Source organism: Chroicocephalus ridibundus, chromosome 10 (genome assembly GCF_963924245.1).
Source record: "Chroicocephalus ridibundus chromosome 10, bChrRid1.1, whole genome shotgun sequence".
In the NCBI taxonomy this organism is placed as follows: Eukaryota; Metazoa; Chordata; class Aves; order Charadriiformes; family Laridae; genus Chroicocephalus; species Chroicocephalus ridibundus.
The window spans coordinates 922,059-936,684 of NC_086293.1; the positions used below are offsets into that span (position 1 = coordinate 922,059).

Consider the following 14,626-nt stretch of genomic DNA (forward strand, 5'->3'; position numbering starts at 1 on the left):
AAGTTTATTAAGTTTATTTTTGTTTAGTAGTTTAATTTGAGGAGATTTTAGTCCTTTTATTTACTGAAATTAATAGAGGAGGGCAAACACTTCTGGTGCATTACTTCTCTGTGGGCGGTTTCTTTAGTTCTGTAGTACCTTGAAGTCAAACACTAGCCAAATTGAGAAGAGTTTTTATTTGCTTTGCGTAGGTACACATCATTACTGAGTGTGCGAGATAGCCAAGAACAGCCTAATCTTTATATACCCCCTTCGTAAGGGAGTCTGTAGACTAAAGCTGGCTTTTGCATTTTTTTTTTTTCCTGTTTGCAGAGCGTTTAGGGGAGGGAGAAAGAACAGAGAGAGGAAGGCTTCTGTATGTTTTTCTAACTAGTATTGGGTTTTATGAATGTAGGAAATAATGGGATTAAACAAACAACAAGCCTTTTTTGGCAAATATCAGTCAACAGTATCTTTTCCTTTCACTACTCAATGAAATCTGAGCGTGAGGCCCAAATTACAGGCCATTCTTTTCCATAACCTAATTTTCACATTTGAAAGTCTTTTAATTATTCTTAAACCCCCCCACAGCCTGGGCTGCATCCCCAGCAGCGTGGGCAGCAGGGCAAGGGGGGGATTCTGCCCCTCTGCTCCGCTCTGTGAGACCCCCCTGCAGTGCTGCCTCCAGCCCTGGGGCACCAACAGCAGAAGGACACGGAGCTGTTGGAGCGGGGCCAGAGGAGGCCCCGGAGATGCTGGGAGGGCTGGAGCCCCTCTGCTGTGGGGACAGGCTGAGAGAGCTGGGGGGGTTCAGCCTGGAGAAGAGAAGGCTCCGGGGAGACCTCGGAGCCCCTTCCAGTCCCTAAAGGGGCTCCAGGAAAGCTGGGGAGGGACTCTGGAGCAGGGAGGGGAGCCATGGGACGAGGGGGAACAGTTTTAAACTGAAAGAGGGGAGATTTAGACCAGATGTAAGGAAGAAATCATTTAGGCTGAGGATGGTGAGCCCCTGGCCCAGGTTGCCCAGAGAGGTGGTCAATGCCCCATCCCTCGAAACATTCAAGGCCAGGTTGGCCGTGGCTCTGACCCATCTGACCTAGTTGAAGATGCCCCTGCTCATTGCAGGGGGCTGGACTAGATGGCCTGTAAAGGTCCCTTCCAAGCCAAACTGTTCTATGATTCTGTTCTTGAAATCACAGAATCGTAGGGTTGGAAGGGGACCTCTGGAGATCATCATCAGTCTTTCATAACATTATATGTAGTGTCTTGTCCTCATAGTTTTCTGGTTAATATTGCTTTCTGTAGAATCTCTGAATGTCTGATGCTGTTTGTTAGATACAGTATATGGAACATTCCTTGCATCACATTATAAAATCCATATTTCTGTAGTCAAAGGATTTTAGCTTATGAAACAGCTGTGGTCAAGGGGGCTGAACACACTGACTTATACGAAATGTATCTGTGCCCATCAGTTGTGAATCTGCCTGTGCAAGATACGATTTTTGGTTTGGTTGGGTTTTTTTTTTCTTGCTTATCCTGTTTTCAAACTCCTGTCATGACGACCTGCAGGAACTCCTGTCACCGAGCATCACTCACGTTTGTTTAGATTCGGTGCTGCTGACTTCGTGTTTTCATAGGTCCTGTCTAGCCAAGGTTTGAACTATCTTGTTTGTATTTGATAACTAACATTCGAATTCGTGTTCCGGGACCTTAGCCAAGGGCGTGTGTCTTATAACACAGCTATGGCTGTAATGTAACTATGGCACAGACTTCAAGTCAGAAAGTACCGTTGCGGTCATCTGATCAAATCTCCCGTGTATCTTGGTTCCTAAGAGTTTCTTGGATGAATCTCTGGTAATCCCTTGCCCTCTCAGAGCTGCCCTGTGCAGACAGACAGACCCCTCGGCCACGGCCCTGCCTGGCTTCGCTGGCCTCCCGAGCTCTGCCTGAGGACGGCAGCTTGCCCGGGCCGGCTCCCCACCCTGCGCCGGCTCATCGCCTGCCCCGCATCGCGTGGCCCTGGCCAGCCGTGCCCTCTTGGGCGGCTCGCACCCAGCTTCCACGAGCATCTCCGTCTCCGTTTGGGACCTGGCATCTTTATGCTTCAACACTTCCCTCGTTCTTTTCAAAGCGTAAAATTTATTAGTAGCGATGAGCTCTTTTTCACAGTTCATTATAAAAATACAAATTGCTTCATTAGAACAAAACCTGAGCCCTGCAGAGCTTCTTGAAAATCATCATGGACGTGTATTTTTGTGTGACATATTTTGTGACTGATCACTTACCCAATTTTAAATCAATTTATGTAAATGAATATTTTCTGTTTCATTCTCATTCTTTCTTAATGTGAAGCAAATGCATTGCAGAATCTGAGTTTATTATGTCAATGCTATTATCTTTATCAACCCAAACATATAATCTCATTGGAAAGTGGCCAAGATCTGTTTCTCATGAAGCCGTGTTGATGTTGCCCTTTCATGCTTTGCTCTTCAAGGGATGGGAAGTTAATTTTTAGCTGTTAGTATGTTTTAGCTGACAAGTGTTATTCTTTTGGGCAGGGCTATAGAATGTCAAGCTTTGCAGGAGGGAAAAGGAAGAAAAAAGAAAAGTTTTGTTACAAATGCAATGCTTTCAGCTTAATTCTTAACCATTAGGGAGACTTTGATTAATGTATCCTGGCCAGGAGTGCAGCGTTTGCCTTTCGGTGTTTTCTAACAGGTTGTCAAGTGGTGTTAGGAATGCGCGAGAAGTGACGGCTCTTTTCAGCATTTAAAAAGGTTCCCAAGTAAGACATTCCCAAACTCCAGATAAATTACTAGAGAAGTGTTCAGGAGCTGGGATACCCCAGTCTGCAAAGTGTCCTTGTGGCGGTGGAAGGTCCCTGTCCCTCCTTTCCAAGAGTTTTGCAGACACGCTACAGGGAGTGCTTATTTCCAGTCTCCGCGTTGTTACAGCAGAAGAGGTGGCCTGGTGGCTTTTTCCTTGGTCTTGGCACGATATGCTTCCCGCATATCTTTCCTTTTGACTCTCATTTCTGGCAGCAGCAGCAGTTGGTCCTTGCTGGGGTGCTGCAGGGCAGGTCTGAGCAGAGTAGTCCTGGGGCAGCTCTGAGACTCTTGACTTCCCAGGTGCAGAAGTTTTAAGTTGGGCATTTGCAATAATGTGGCCTTCTACAATGATTTTTTTTTTTTTTTTTCAAAACAGAAAGAGCAAGGCACGTTGCAGGACTAGTTTCCTGTATTCTCTTCCAGTGAACTCCCCGAAAAGGTCCCTAGCCAAAACCAGAAGCAAGTTGGGAGAAGGAAGAGTTCATGATACTGCTGGTTATGGTGCTGCTTATCCATAGATCTCCAGGGTGTACCGAGGAACTCCCTGTCAGATTTTTCTGTCCTAGAGATGTGGAATGTGGGCACAGAAGAATTAAATGACTAGGTGTAGGTGGCTCAGCAGGCCACAGTGTGAGGGAAGAACTGAAAAATTTTCTCTCCAGGATCCATTAAGCCGCTATTAAGAGTCTAAATTAAGGTCTGTGCAAAGGCCCATCATTTTTCTGTTGTCTAGCTATTTTATATTTCTTTCCCTCAGTATAATTAAGTTCAGCATGTGTGTGCAAGGAGACACGTGCGCTTCTTCGGTCTTACTGGTTTTGTGAAAACAAAGACGTGAAAAGTTATGAGATGTTGAACTTATATTAAAGGTGGCATGGGCGAGTTTTCCTTGCTCACCTGGCTTGTGCTTTGAGACAGCTTTTCTCCGGGAGAAAAAAAAAGTAAGATATGGCCAGCTAAATAAAGGCTGCAGTCATTGGGGCGATAAAGGAGACAGAAGGTGCATGTTGCTCTCGTGCACGGAGAGCTTTTGGCGCGGCTGCCGCAGCCCTGGCCAGCAAGACCCGGGGGACCTCTTGACGTTCGTGCTGCTCTCCTGGGCTCAGCTCGGCTTCGCTGGTGTGTTTTATGGTCTTCAAGTATGATGTTTAATTGGATGGACAGGAACAAGTGAGAAATGACTTTTAACTCTACTTTTACCTGACACGAGGTGGTCTTTGTGAGAAGAGCGACTGAATGAAAGGTGTATTCGTAGCTGTGTAAGAACCATGAGTTGAAGAACTCTGAAAATATCTCTTTCTACAGCCTGCCACAGGCAGGGCTGTTAAATGGTTGTTAGTCCAGGTTCGTGGGTGGTTTGGTGGGGTGTCTTGGTCTGTTTTGTAGTTTTGGGGTGTTTTTTTTTTTTACTAATTTGAATATTTTTGAGGTAGTTTCCTAAAAGAAATGTACTTTGTCTGTAATTAAAGATTAAGTCTGAAGGCCTGTTCAGGGGGTATGTTCTAGGCCTGGTGAAGCTGCCTAACCTGTGGTTGACTGGCAAATCCAACACAGTTCAAGGGCCTAATTTGGGAGGTGGGAAATATATGTTCTGACTGGAGTGATCTCCATTAAAAATGTGATAATATAATTCCTGTTACTGCATTTCTGCTTAAATAAAAGTTCCGAAGGGAGTGGTTTGTTTTAAGCAACTTTTCTAAATCAGTGTATTTCACGAACGATAAAAACTAATACAGAGTGAAAACATTTAAAAGTCATTATATAAATGGTCACACTTGTGTTCTTCCATTTATAAAGCGTCAAGAGATAGAAATGACTCTGGTTTAGCTAGTGCTCAGCTTTGCTACTGCTCCAAAGGAAATTTTAATCATTTACAAAGTATTTCACCAAAACTGTGAAACCACGCCAATGTTTCTGTTGGGTCTTAGCAGATTTACCATTTTGAGACATTTTTACCATTCAAAACACCTACAATGCTGGAAGGTCCGCGTTACGCGGCTGCGCTCAGGTTACAGTGAGACTTTTATTATTTCTGAATGTTTGTGACTGTAAGCGAGCATCCTGTTCTCTACTTTGGGTTACTGGTGGATTATCATTAGTTCACTGGTACGAATATTTCACTTTAAGTGTGTTTTACAAACTGAAGTATGGAATTGGTAGGTTATAGCAGGATGGGAAATGGCAGCGATAATGGGGTGAAAATGAAATCCGCCTGTTAGAAAGGCGGGATTGAACGCTATGTGAGACACTTAAATTTGACAAGGCAAAGTAAAACTTGCCTTGTCCTGCTAATTCTTCGTGCTGCGTTAATTTTGGCCGGCGAAGCTTCTCGGCCAACCAAGGATTAGCATGTACTTGCTGAACAGTAAGGTGGGGTAAATGGCAGTGTTTTCAGCTCGTTTTGGGAGGCTGAGAGGTGTCGGGTAGTGCTCCTGCACTGGGTCTCCCCGGCGGCGCGGCAGGCAGCCCCTCTCTTGCGGGAAGGACAAAGGCTTCTGCTGAGCGAGCACACGGGAACCGAAGGGGGTTTCATACCCATAAAAGCAGTTAATTTGAAAATTGCCTTAGGGTAAAGAGAGAAGCTGAAAGAAGAGAAAAAACTGGATGGCTTCTCTCTGTGTGCAAGCGCCTGGTCCGGGATGGGTTTTGTCTGTCGTGCGGTACCCGTGTGATACCGGGCAACACCAGCCCTCTTCCCTCCGCACCTTTTCAGCTCTCTGAAGATGACTTTTAGGCAGCAGCACTGACACATCCCTTTCCACTCCTGCTGTGGCCAGGCCAGAAGGACCGAGCCTCCAAGAGATGGCTGAAGCCGCCTTCTCCTCTGGCTGTGCGGTGTAGAAGGGCCCAGAAGGGACCAGTAGTATTCCTGACACAGGGATAACTCATAACCACCGTGATTAAAACTGCACAGGCATCAGCCATTATAGTTGGAGGTATTTGTACCTTCTTCCTGAGTCTTCCAGCCTGCAACTTGTGCTCTTCCAAACCCCTTAGGAATGAGGACAGTGTGAGACGGGACCAGCATCACGGGCACATCAGCATTTGGCTTCATCTTTTTGAGGCATTGTGTCTTGTAGTGTTAGACGTTTTCCATGCCTGAATACCGTGTGTATGGATGACATGAAGTACATGAAGCAAAATGCTTTTTAAAACCAGAACAACCTGTTGCATAAACTTAGAAGGCTAGTTTCAGAAGTGAATTCCAGAAAATACCAAAAAATTCTCATGACATGTCTAAAATGGTTTTTTTGGTGGTTTGGGTTTTTTTCTTTCTGTGTGAGCAGAGGTGAATCTGGTGTCACGGGGTTTGTCCAGCTTTTTTCACGCATTGATTTCACAGTTTCCTTCGAAAAAGTAATTTTGTGAGGCAAGCCTGAACTGTTTCTGTATTTCATCTAAAATTGCAGGCTTATGTGGAACCTGTGAAGCACTGGTAATTAGGAGAGTTAATGGGGTGCTACCTGCAATTAATTCAATTGCTTGTGACAAGAACTTTTGTTTAACCGTAGGTTATCATAGTGCAGTTGTGTTGGGAGGTTTTCAGCTGTAAAACACGGTCTCTGCCCATTGTGTTGGTTTTCTTCGGTGTTTTCATGGCTCTTGCACTCAGATTTGTGATTCGAGATGTTGATTCCTCTTCCTCCTGCACCTTGCAGGACGAGGTTTTTTTTGAGCTCTGTTGTTCAGTAGAAGACGTGAATCTCATCGTTCCTCTGCCATCAGACTTTGACATGTCCCTTAAGCAATTTAGAAAGTAACAAGCTGTACTCGCGTCCAACAAAAAAGCAAGCTCAGCCTTTTCTACAGTGCCAGATTTAGCCAGAGAGATCTGAATTCAACTCCTGATTTTCTGCAGATTTCTAGCCGTGAGTCAGGCAAATAAGTAAATCTCTCTCCGCCTGTTCTATAGCTCCTGTTCATTGAATCGTGAGGATCCTTGGGGGCGAGGGCTGCTTTTATGCGTTTGGAAAATGAGTTACCGCTGGGAAACCTCTCTGTGCTTCGCTAATACGGCTAACAAATAGCAGGCTGCAACTTCACCAAGGCTGACTTAGTGAAGAAGAATGTTGGCTGAATGCTGATATGTAATGAAGCTGTACAAATTTTTTTCCCCGATTTGCAAGTTGTCTAATGGCATCTGCTGCTTGTTCACAGAAAGGTGGTTTCCTCCTTTAGGATCGCTTGAAATGATATGTGCTTATGATCGAATGTACGGAGTGTGGGAATAAAAGGTCCTGAATGCTATTAAAAATTTATAGCGTATGTATAGTAATAATAAAGACATAGAGCTGGTCCCAAGAGCAGCGACTTCAGTCATATCTCGAGCTCTTCAGAGTCCGAAGTGCCGCGTGCCTGGGCCCGCGTTTGCTCCCAGTAACGTCTTTGGGAGAAATCCTAGGTGCCTCCGACAGTGGATTAGGCAAGTCTTAATGTGAAATGCAAAAGGTGATTGCACTAAATGAGTGAAGTCTTGATTTTTAAATATAAAAATGGGTTTTGCTTTTTTCTTCTAAAATGTGTTATTGTTCACCTTTATTTCTAAAGGCCTTGGAATTTTTAGGATTTGAAAACTTTTGCGAAATTGCGACATTTCCCTGAAGAAGCAGCACTGACAATGCAGAATTTAATGACTCAATAGTCATATGCAGGTGCCAGCTAACATGTCCCAAGCTCTCTGTAGGAGCAAAGCAAGTTCTTGGCTCACACGGCAGGATGTCTGGGAAGGCTGCTCTCTGTTCCCACCGAGTTGAGTATCTTGCTATCGAACCGGTGACTCTAGGGCAGGCCAGAACTGCACTTCGGTTCATAAACCCACAATAAACCAATAGACAGCCACGTAGGAGACAGCTGTCAATGGATCCCACTGCTGATTTTGTATCTCAGGGCGATCTCCGATTAGAAGAGTTGTGGTAAATGAGCAAATGCGCAGACGTCCTGGGCTGAGCGACACAGGACTCATTTCTCCTCTAATGCTGAGGAAAACTCCACTTTTGGAAGACTCTCATGTCTGAATTCAGGAAAATATTTACTTTATAACCAGCTATGCTATGTGGGATTCAAGGTCTCAGTGTTTTCAAGCCTTGCCAGGTGCAGGGATGATGAGGAGAAAGGCCTGGGCATTTGGCCCAGGCTGGCCAACAGGGTTATTTCGTACCATGGGCGTCACGTTTGATATAAATCAGAAAGTTTGCTGCATAGTTTCTCTCTCCCTCGATGGCTGCCATCCTGAGCACTCGGTGCCTGGTGACAGAGCCCCGAGCCCTTCCCTTCCTCCCGGCAGCCCCAGCGCTCACGGGGTCCCACACTGGCTGTCCCCGCGGGGAGTGCACGGCTCCTGCTGATGGAACGGGCTGAGTATAATTCTCATATATCTTATATTAGTATTGGGATTAATAGTGGTTCTTTAGTATTATTGTTAATTATTTACTCTTCTCCTATTAAATCTATTTATATTTCAACGCTCGTGTTTCCTTGCTTCCCCTGATTCCCCTTTCCGGGTGGGGAGATGTCATGGGGTGATAGAATAATTGTCTAAATGACAATAAATTGTGATGGGTTTTCTCAAACCGTAACGGCAGATTTGGCACACAGGTGTGAAAATGAAATGGTACGAACGGATGGTCATTCTGCTGATTTTTAGTTATTTGATTTCTGTTCCCGTGTCAGACGTGGCTCTTCACTTTCCTTTTCTTCATCACTGGTACGGATAAGAGATGTTACAGCTTCTGCCCTTCCCTCATTTGCTGACCTGCTGCTTCTACTTCCTTCACCAGACAGGCCTTAATCTGTTCCAAAATGAGGACTTTGTCCTGTTATGCAAAATTAAATAACCATCAGTCAATACAGCTATGTGAGTTTAAGCATTAAAAAAAAAACCAAACCAACAAAAAAACACCCAACCAAAACCCAACCAACAATATTTATGGGCTAGCTGGACGCAGAAGTAGAAGTCCTTAGGCCAAGATGTCTAGGTAAGATAGCCAAGGAGACGTGCTCGTACACACGTGTGGCCGAGGAGAGGGCTTTCAGGTGCCCTTTGCGAGGCTACAGCATCCTGAAGGGACAGCTGGAGCCCCTCAGGGCTGGGGAGGGCTCTCGGGACAGCGAAGGCCTTTCCCGAGCGAGCCGGGAGAGCTTCGGTCAGCTGGCCGGAACCGGCGGTGCGGTGGCCCAGGCTCGCTTGCTGGCAAGCGTGAGTTTATTCTTACATCGTTGCCGCTTATAAAGTGTTTAAAGTAGTTTATTTTTTTTATTTTATTTTATTTTTTACTGAAAACTCAAGACTTTAAAAGGAGGAACTTAAAAAAACCACAGTGAAACCACAAAGCAGTGCAACTTTCTGGTTTGGTAACAGCTGTGCTTCAAACCCTGCTCTTAGGTGGTTATAGGCATTGCTATGTAAACAGTCATTTTTTGTGTGGTCTTATTTTTATTTCTTTTACTTGATCCCCTTTCCTCCTGAGGGATGAGGAGGTAGTTTATTCCCCAATCTGTTAGCTCCTCTTAAGTAAGTAGGCAAGAAACTCGCCCTCAGTTGTTAGTCTTTCTTAAAACTCTTCCGAAGACTCAGGTGGAAGCCAGTCTCTTGCTTGTGTAACTCTCAAAGTCTTAGTCAGAGCCCATATGTTACAACCTGGAGGAAATGATGCTTGGGGATGACTAACAGAACATGTTCCTGCTGTTAATTTGGGTGTCATTCCAGAAATTTAATTCGTAAGCGTTCCCTTTCATTTTGTTAACACATTTAGTTACTAACCCCAGTCTTTGCTGTTGTTCCCCACTAAGGAACTTAATGAAGGGATAAATTTTATATTAACAAAGAGAGGAATTTGTTCACCCTGCCTGCGATGAGTAGGGAGAAGCGGGGACCGTGCGTTGTGTTAGATTAGCAGAAATATGTTTATGGATAGGAGATTCTTTAACGTAGCTTCCTGCTGCAAACATCGTTCTACTCCACTTTCTCTGAATGGGTGCGTAATTTACCAAGAGCGAGGCTATAAAGTGCTAATTGTGAATTATTTCCACCCTCCAAAAAGGGAAGAGCTTTCAGCAGTTTGATGCTTAACGCTGACCATGCAGTTATAATCTGACTTGCAAGAGGCAGGCTAGGAAAATTAATGAAGAAAAGGTAGATTACAATTTATCACCTCTTTTTACCACTTGTTTAATGTGTCTGTCAGATTGCCCTTCATAGTGAAGGATACACTGTTATAACCCTAATAATGCTTATTTGAATAAGCGTTGTAATAACGCAATTAAGGGTTATTTATCCCTCGGAAAGGTGAAGTCCTGGAGGTGTGCGCCAGGCAGGCTGGCGGGTCTCTGTGCCACAGGCGATGCTGAGCCCGAGGGGCAGTGTGAGCGCTCGCCGGTGTGGCTCCTTCCCACGGAAGCACTTACCCGCAGGAGCCCGGAGTAGCCATAATCATAAACCATCAAATTCTCAGCAGAGGGTTACGTCAGCCGAGCAGGGACTGGTGTGGCGGCCGTGCCGGGGAACGCCTTTTGAAACCAGCCTGCGGCCTGGCAGGGGGTGCGATCTCCTGGCTGCTCTTGCGTTCCCTCCGACTTAGTGCCGTCGTTGCTGCTGGCCATGCCCCTGTGGCACTGCGGAAAAATAACAGGGAATCGATGAGTTTGCGTGGTGTGCGTATTTGCAAAGCCGGTACATCTTAAAGCTCTGAGGGTGAGAAAAGTCGTTACTGTGCCCACTCCCTCCGGTGCTCCAGCTGCGCCGTCGACAACGTCTGTGCTTCAGTACAGCCTTTTGAGCTGACTCTTCTTCACAGTTTATTGAGACAGAGAAACGAGTTGAATTTTCAGGTTCTTTCTTAGCGGTAACACAAACTGAACAGCTGTCTCGCTTCTTGCTTGGTTCTGTTTAACTTCAGTTTGTCTGGAAAAGTTGAAGCCTCTCAGTGCGATTGCGGTGGACTTTTGAAGGTTGAAGTTTATTTTGGAAACCTTGGTGCTAAGTAGTAGGCTTGAGAAGCTTGCAATTATTTGAAATGGAATTACAATGTCGCCTCCTGAGCCAAGACTTTGTGTCCCAGCGAGGAGGGAAAGAGCCAAAAAGTGTGAATGCCTTAAAAGGAGAGGAAGCGTGTAGATGTCTGCAAACTAATACCGCTATCTCCCGGATCACACTGAGGAGAACGTTTTGCAGGTTTACAGTCCTGTGTCTTGAGGAAGCTCAGACCGGCAGTAACGCCGTGAATGCAGTGGAGCAGACTGAGCAACGAGCTTGTTTGTCAACTTGGCGTGATGCTCGGCATCCCTGAGCCTCCGGGTCCAGCTGTGTGACGTTCTAAACATCTGCTGCTGCAGGTAGCAGGGTGGTTGATGACTCCTTGGGTGAATCTGGAAATTCACTTCATTTCCCCCAAATTTCGATACACTTGGGTCATGCAAAGGGATGCCTTGAATCCGGTTAAGTGGATTACGGTTTTTGGGTGTGACCTTTCCAAAGAATCTGGCTCCCCAGCTTAAAATTTGGTGTCCTAAGATTGTTTCAGGCTTACCTTCAGCATAAGGACGTTTTGCCTTGTGTGGATTATATGATGGGAAATAAGTGCCTGCGACCCTAGTGAAGGTTTTTTGGATTAAACCCCGAGGGAGCCAGGTGGTTAAACGGGTGTTTTGCTGCTTCGGAGTTAAAAAACAAAACAAAACCAAACAGTTCAACTGTTGAACCCTTTCAGAAACAGCTTATGCTTTGGCCAATGACTCTCCTGCGTTGGGTTCAGCCTGGAGGAATTTAGAAATGGTAGTTTGAGCCCTTCCAGCGGCAGAGCCCGTGCGGTGGCGGGGAGCTGGCCCTGCCCCCCCGCCTCTCCTCCTGGGTCAGTGCTGGACCCTGAGCATTTCTCCCGAGAAAGATGCTCACCTATCATTCTGAGGGGGGGGAAAAAAAAATCCAGATTCTTTCTGCCGTAATTGTAGATAAAACATATATTCGTCTTCCAGAATCTCTTTGTTGCAGTTGCCCAGCTTGCTCTCTTACCACTTTGACAGCCGCCCGAGTGGACCGGCACTCATAATATGTAGAATATACAAAATATGATTGTCTGCACTGTCTGAAGGATATTTTTAAAAGTTACCCTTAAAGTAGCAGTGGAAAATTTCTCACAGTGGTCAGAAATCTGGAAATGAGAGTCAAGGGGTACAGTATTCCTTTTTTTTTTTAATTAGAAGGTTTTTAAACTGCTGGATCTGTGTCGCCGCCTTTTCCTTTCTCTGCTAGCCCACACTCGGCTTTTCCTGTCTCACACAAGGACTTGCTCCTCTTCCTCCGTAATAGCAGTGTGTCTGATTTATTCTGCAGGCTTTAAATTAAGAGGAAACTCAGCAGTAGGGGAAGAAGTGATGGATTTGAAAGCAATTCTCAGGCTCCTCTGTCCTGGCTCATTAGACAGCCTGCCTTCCCCCCCCCCCCCCCCCCCATTTATTTATTTATTTTTAACTTACAAAAACCGCAGCTGCTGCAGAGCAGCAGAAATACGGCCTTGCTCTCGGTGGTTGGCCTTGAGGGTGCTGCTGGGCGCGGGGTGCTCCCGGCTGCCCCTGGGGACGGGGGCATCGGTTGTCCCCCGCCCCAGCCCCCGCACCCGCTATGCCAGCCCAGATGGCTGCCGTTGCTCGGGGCAACGTGAGCTGTGATGCTGCTCTGCAAAACTTCAAGAAAACTGAGAAGCCTCCTCGGCAGCAGCGGTGTAAAATGGAAATGCTCCGTGCACGCACGCGTGCTGCTGGGGAGGCAGGTTTTCTGTCTTCCGAGAAAAGCCAAAGCAGCATTGTTTCAGCCCGGGTTTTACTTCTCACGAAGCCTCTGCGTAGAGCTGACTTGTTTGTAGCCACGGAAATTCTCATCCCGGTATTGAGGTCTTTGCGATGGCGGATGAGGGCAGGCTGTCAAAATGGCAATGGCCTGATGCCTCTGCAGCTTGGTTACACATCAGCTGGGTGCCAATTTAATTCATTACGTATATGCTCTTACAAACATGCCTGAGCGAACCGAGAAAAGGAGAATGTCCGAGGTTAAAATATGAACTAATTAATCTTAGTGATTTGTGAGCCTTTGCTTCTGTAAGTAAGAACAGTTACACAATTGTGCCTTTTAAAGAACAAAAAAGCTTCGTTTCTAGGGCAGCGGAGGGAAGTGCTCTCAGCCCGACCAGCCGTCCAGGGGAGGCGAACCAGACGGCAACGGTGTGGTCTTCACTAAAACTCCTGTTTCGCTCTTTTGCATCATTTAAAGAGGCTAGAGTGTGCATCTGGGCTGCTCGTTGTTGGGGTCTCCATGATGCTGACGAGGTCCAGGCAGCCTGGTTGGCTTCTGCTGACGGGTGGGGAGGGGACAGGCTCAGCCTGCTCCTTGCAGGGTCACTTTGCAGTCCAGAGTTTATGGCAAACGCTCCTAAATTTCTGTAGTAGAACATGACATTCCTCACATTTCTAATCTAAGAGAATAAGACTTGCCGTGCGGTTAACGTGCAGCCTACAGAAAAGGCCAAAGGACAGCTTTAAATCCTTCCCTTCTCAGCTGTACAGAAAAGTCTGTTGAATTAGGCAGCAGCAAACAAATAGAAAAATTAATGTGTTTGGGTTTTTTGAGGCGGTATTGTTTTAATTTGTCCCTAGAGAAACGAGAAGGGTGGTACTACGGCCCTGTGGGGTTCCTGGGGGACCTCACCTAGTGGGTCACCACCGTGACTTCCCAGGAGCAGCCGTGGAAGGCGGTGAGGACCTTAGCCGGGACGAGCTCTGTACCTGGAGATGAAATCCTGGGGGTGTTCGTTTCTTGGATAACGAGCCTCACGAAACCAAACCAAGGAGTAAATAGCTGTGTGGTGATCCATCGAGCCACGGGTGTGTTTGTGTTGCCTGAAATATTAATGCTGTCATGTAGCATAGCGTAGCACAGACGTCTCTTTGTTCGGAGGCGAGTCTTTGTCTTCTTGACACAGGATTCAAGGCGAGTGCCCTAGTTCATACACACTGCTCATCTCTTACATAAAAGATTTTATAATCACTCTTGATACAAGCATAAAACAAGCCTAAAATTCCGAATACCCTAGCAATGCAGTGCCTTTACTTGACTTTTGTCCATTCGCTACTAATAATGTCTTATTTTGGATTATAGGACAGAAAACTCACAAAAGTAGAGAGGCAGAGATTTAAAGAGGAAGCAGAAATGTTGAAAGGTCTACAGCATCCAAACATTGTGAGATTTTATGACTTCTGGGAATCCTGTGTAAAAGGCAAAAGATGCATCGTGCTGGTTACTGAATTGATGACCTCTGGAACACTAAAGACGTAAGTACTGCGCTCCTGGTGAGGAGGCTAAGAATAGCGATGGAAATTTTTAGAAAAATCCTACTTTCATATTCTGAAAAAAGGCACCTCCAGATAAAAGAAAAAAAAAAATGGAGCTGTTCTCTGGTGTCTGTCATTTGTCCCTGCGTTTGAACTGCATCGATTTGACAGGAAGAATTTTGGCCTCCATCTCTCTTTCCCCGCTCTCCTGTTTCAGTTATGCAACTAGAAGCGGCTCGCCGGCGTGTTTCATCTTCTGCCTGTGACGTTTTAATTTGTCAGGGTGTGTTCTTGTGACTGCTTTTGTGCTTGTATTTGCATGTTTTGTTAGAAAATTCAGCTAGAGTAGCACTTGAATGGAGGAATCTCTTTTTGAAGCAGAAGGTGCTCTAGGTTATCTGCTAAACAATATTAATTAATAGCCTTTGGTACTGACAGTCTTGTTAAGGTTGATATAAAACAGTTGGCATGAATTCTGGAACAGATTTTCAGCCCCAATGGGA

General features: G+C 45.8%; 1 protein-coding gene across 10 annotated transcripts in view; it reads left to right on the top strand.

The window, feature by feature from the left end:
- Nucleotides 1-14,626, top strand: part of WNK2 (WNK lysine deficient protein kinase 2) — a 123,965-nt gene that overhangs the window by 29,994 nt on the left and 79,345 nt on the right. For all 10 annotated transcript variants that reach the window (XM_063348280.1, XM_063348281.1, XM_063348278.1 and 7 more), the window contains exon 3: nucleotides 13,951-14,123. In XM_063348280.1, the coding sequence (XP_063204350.1) occupies nucleotides 13,951-14,123 (173 nt within the window). The remainder of the gene's footprint in view (nucleotides 1-13,950; nucleotides 14,124-14,626) is intronic.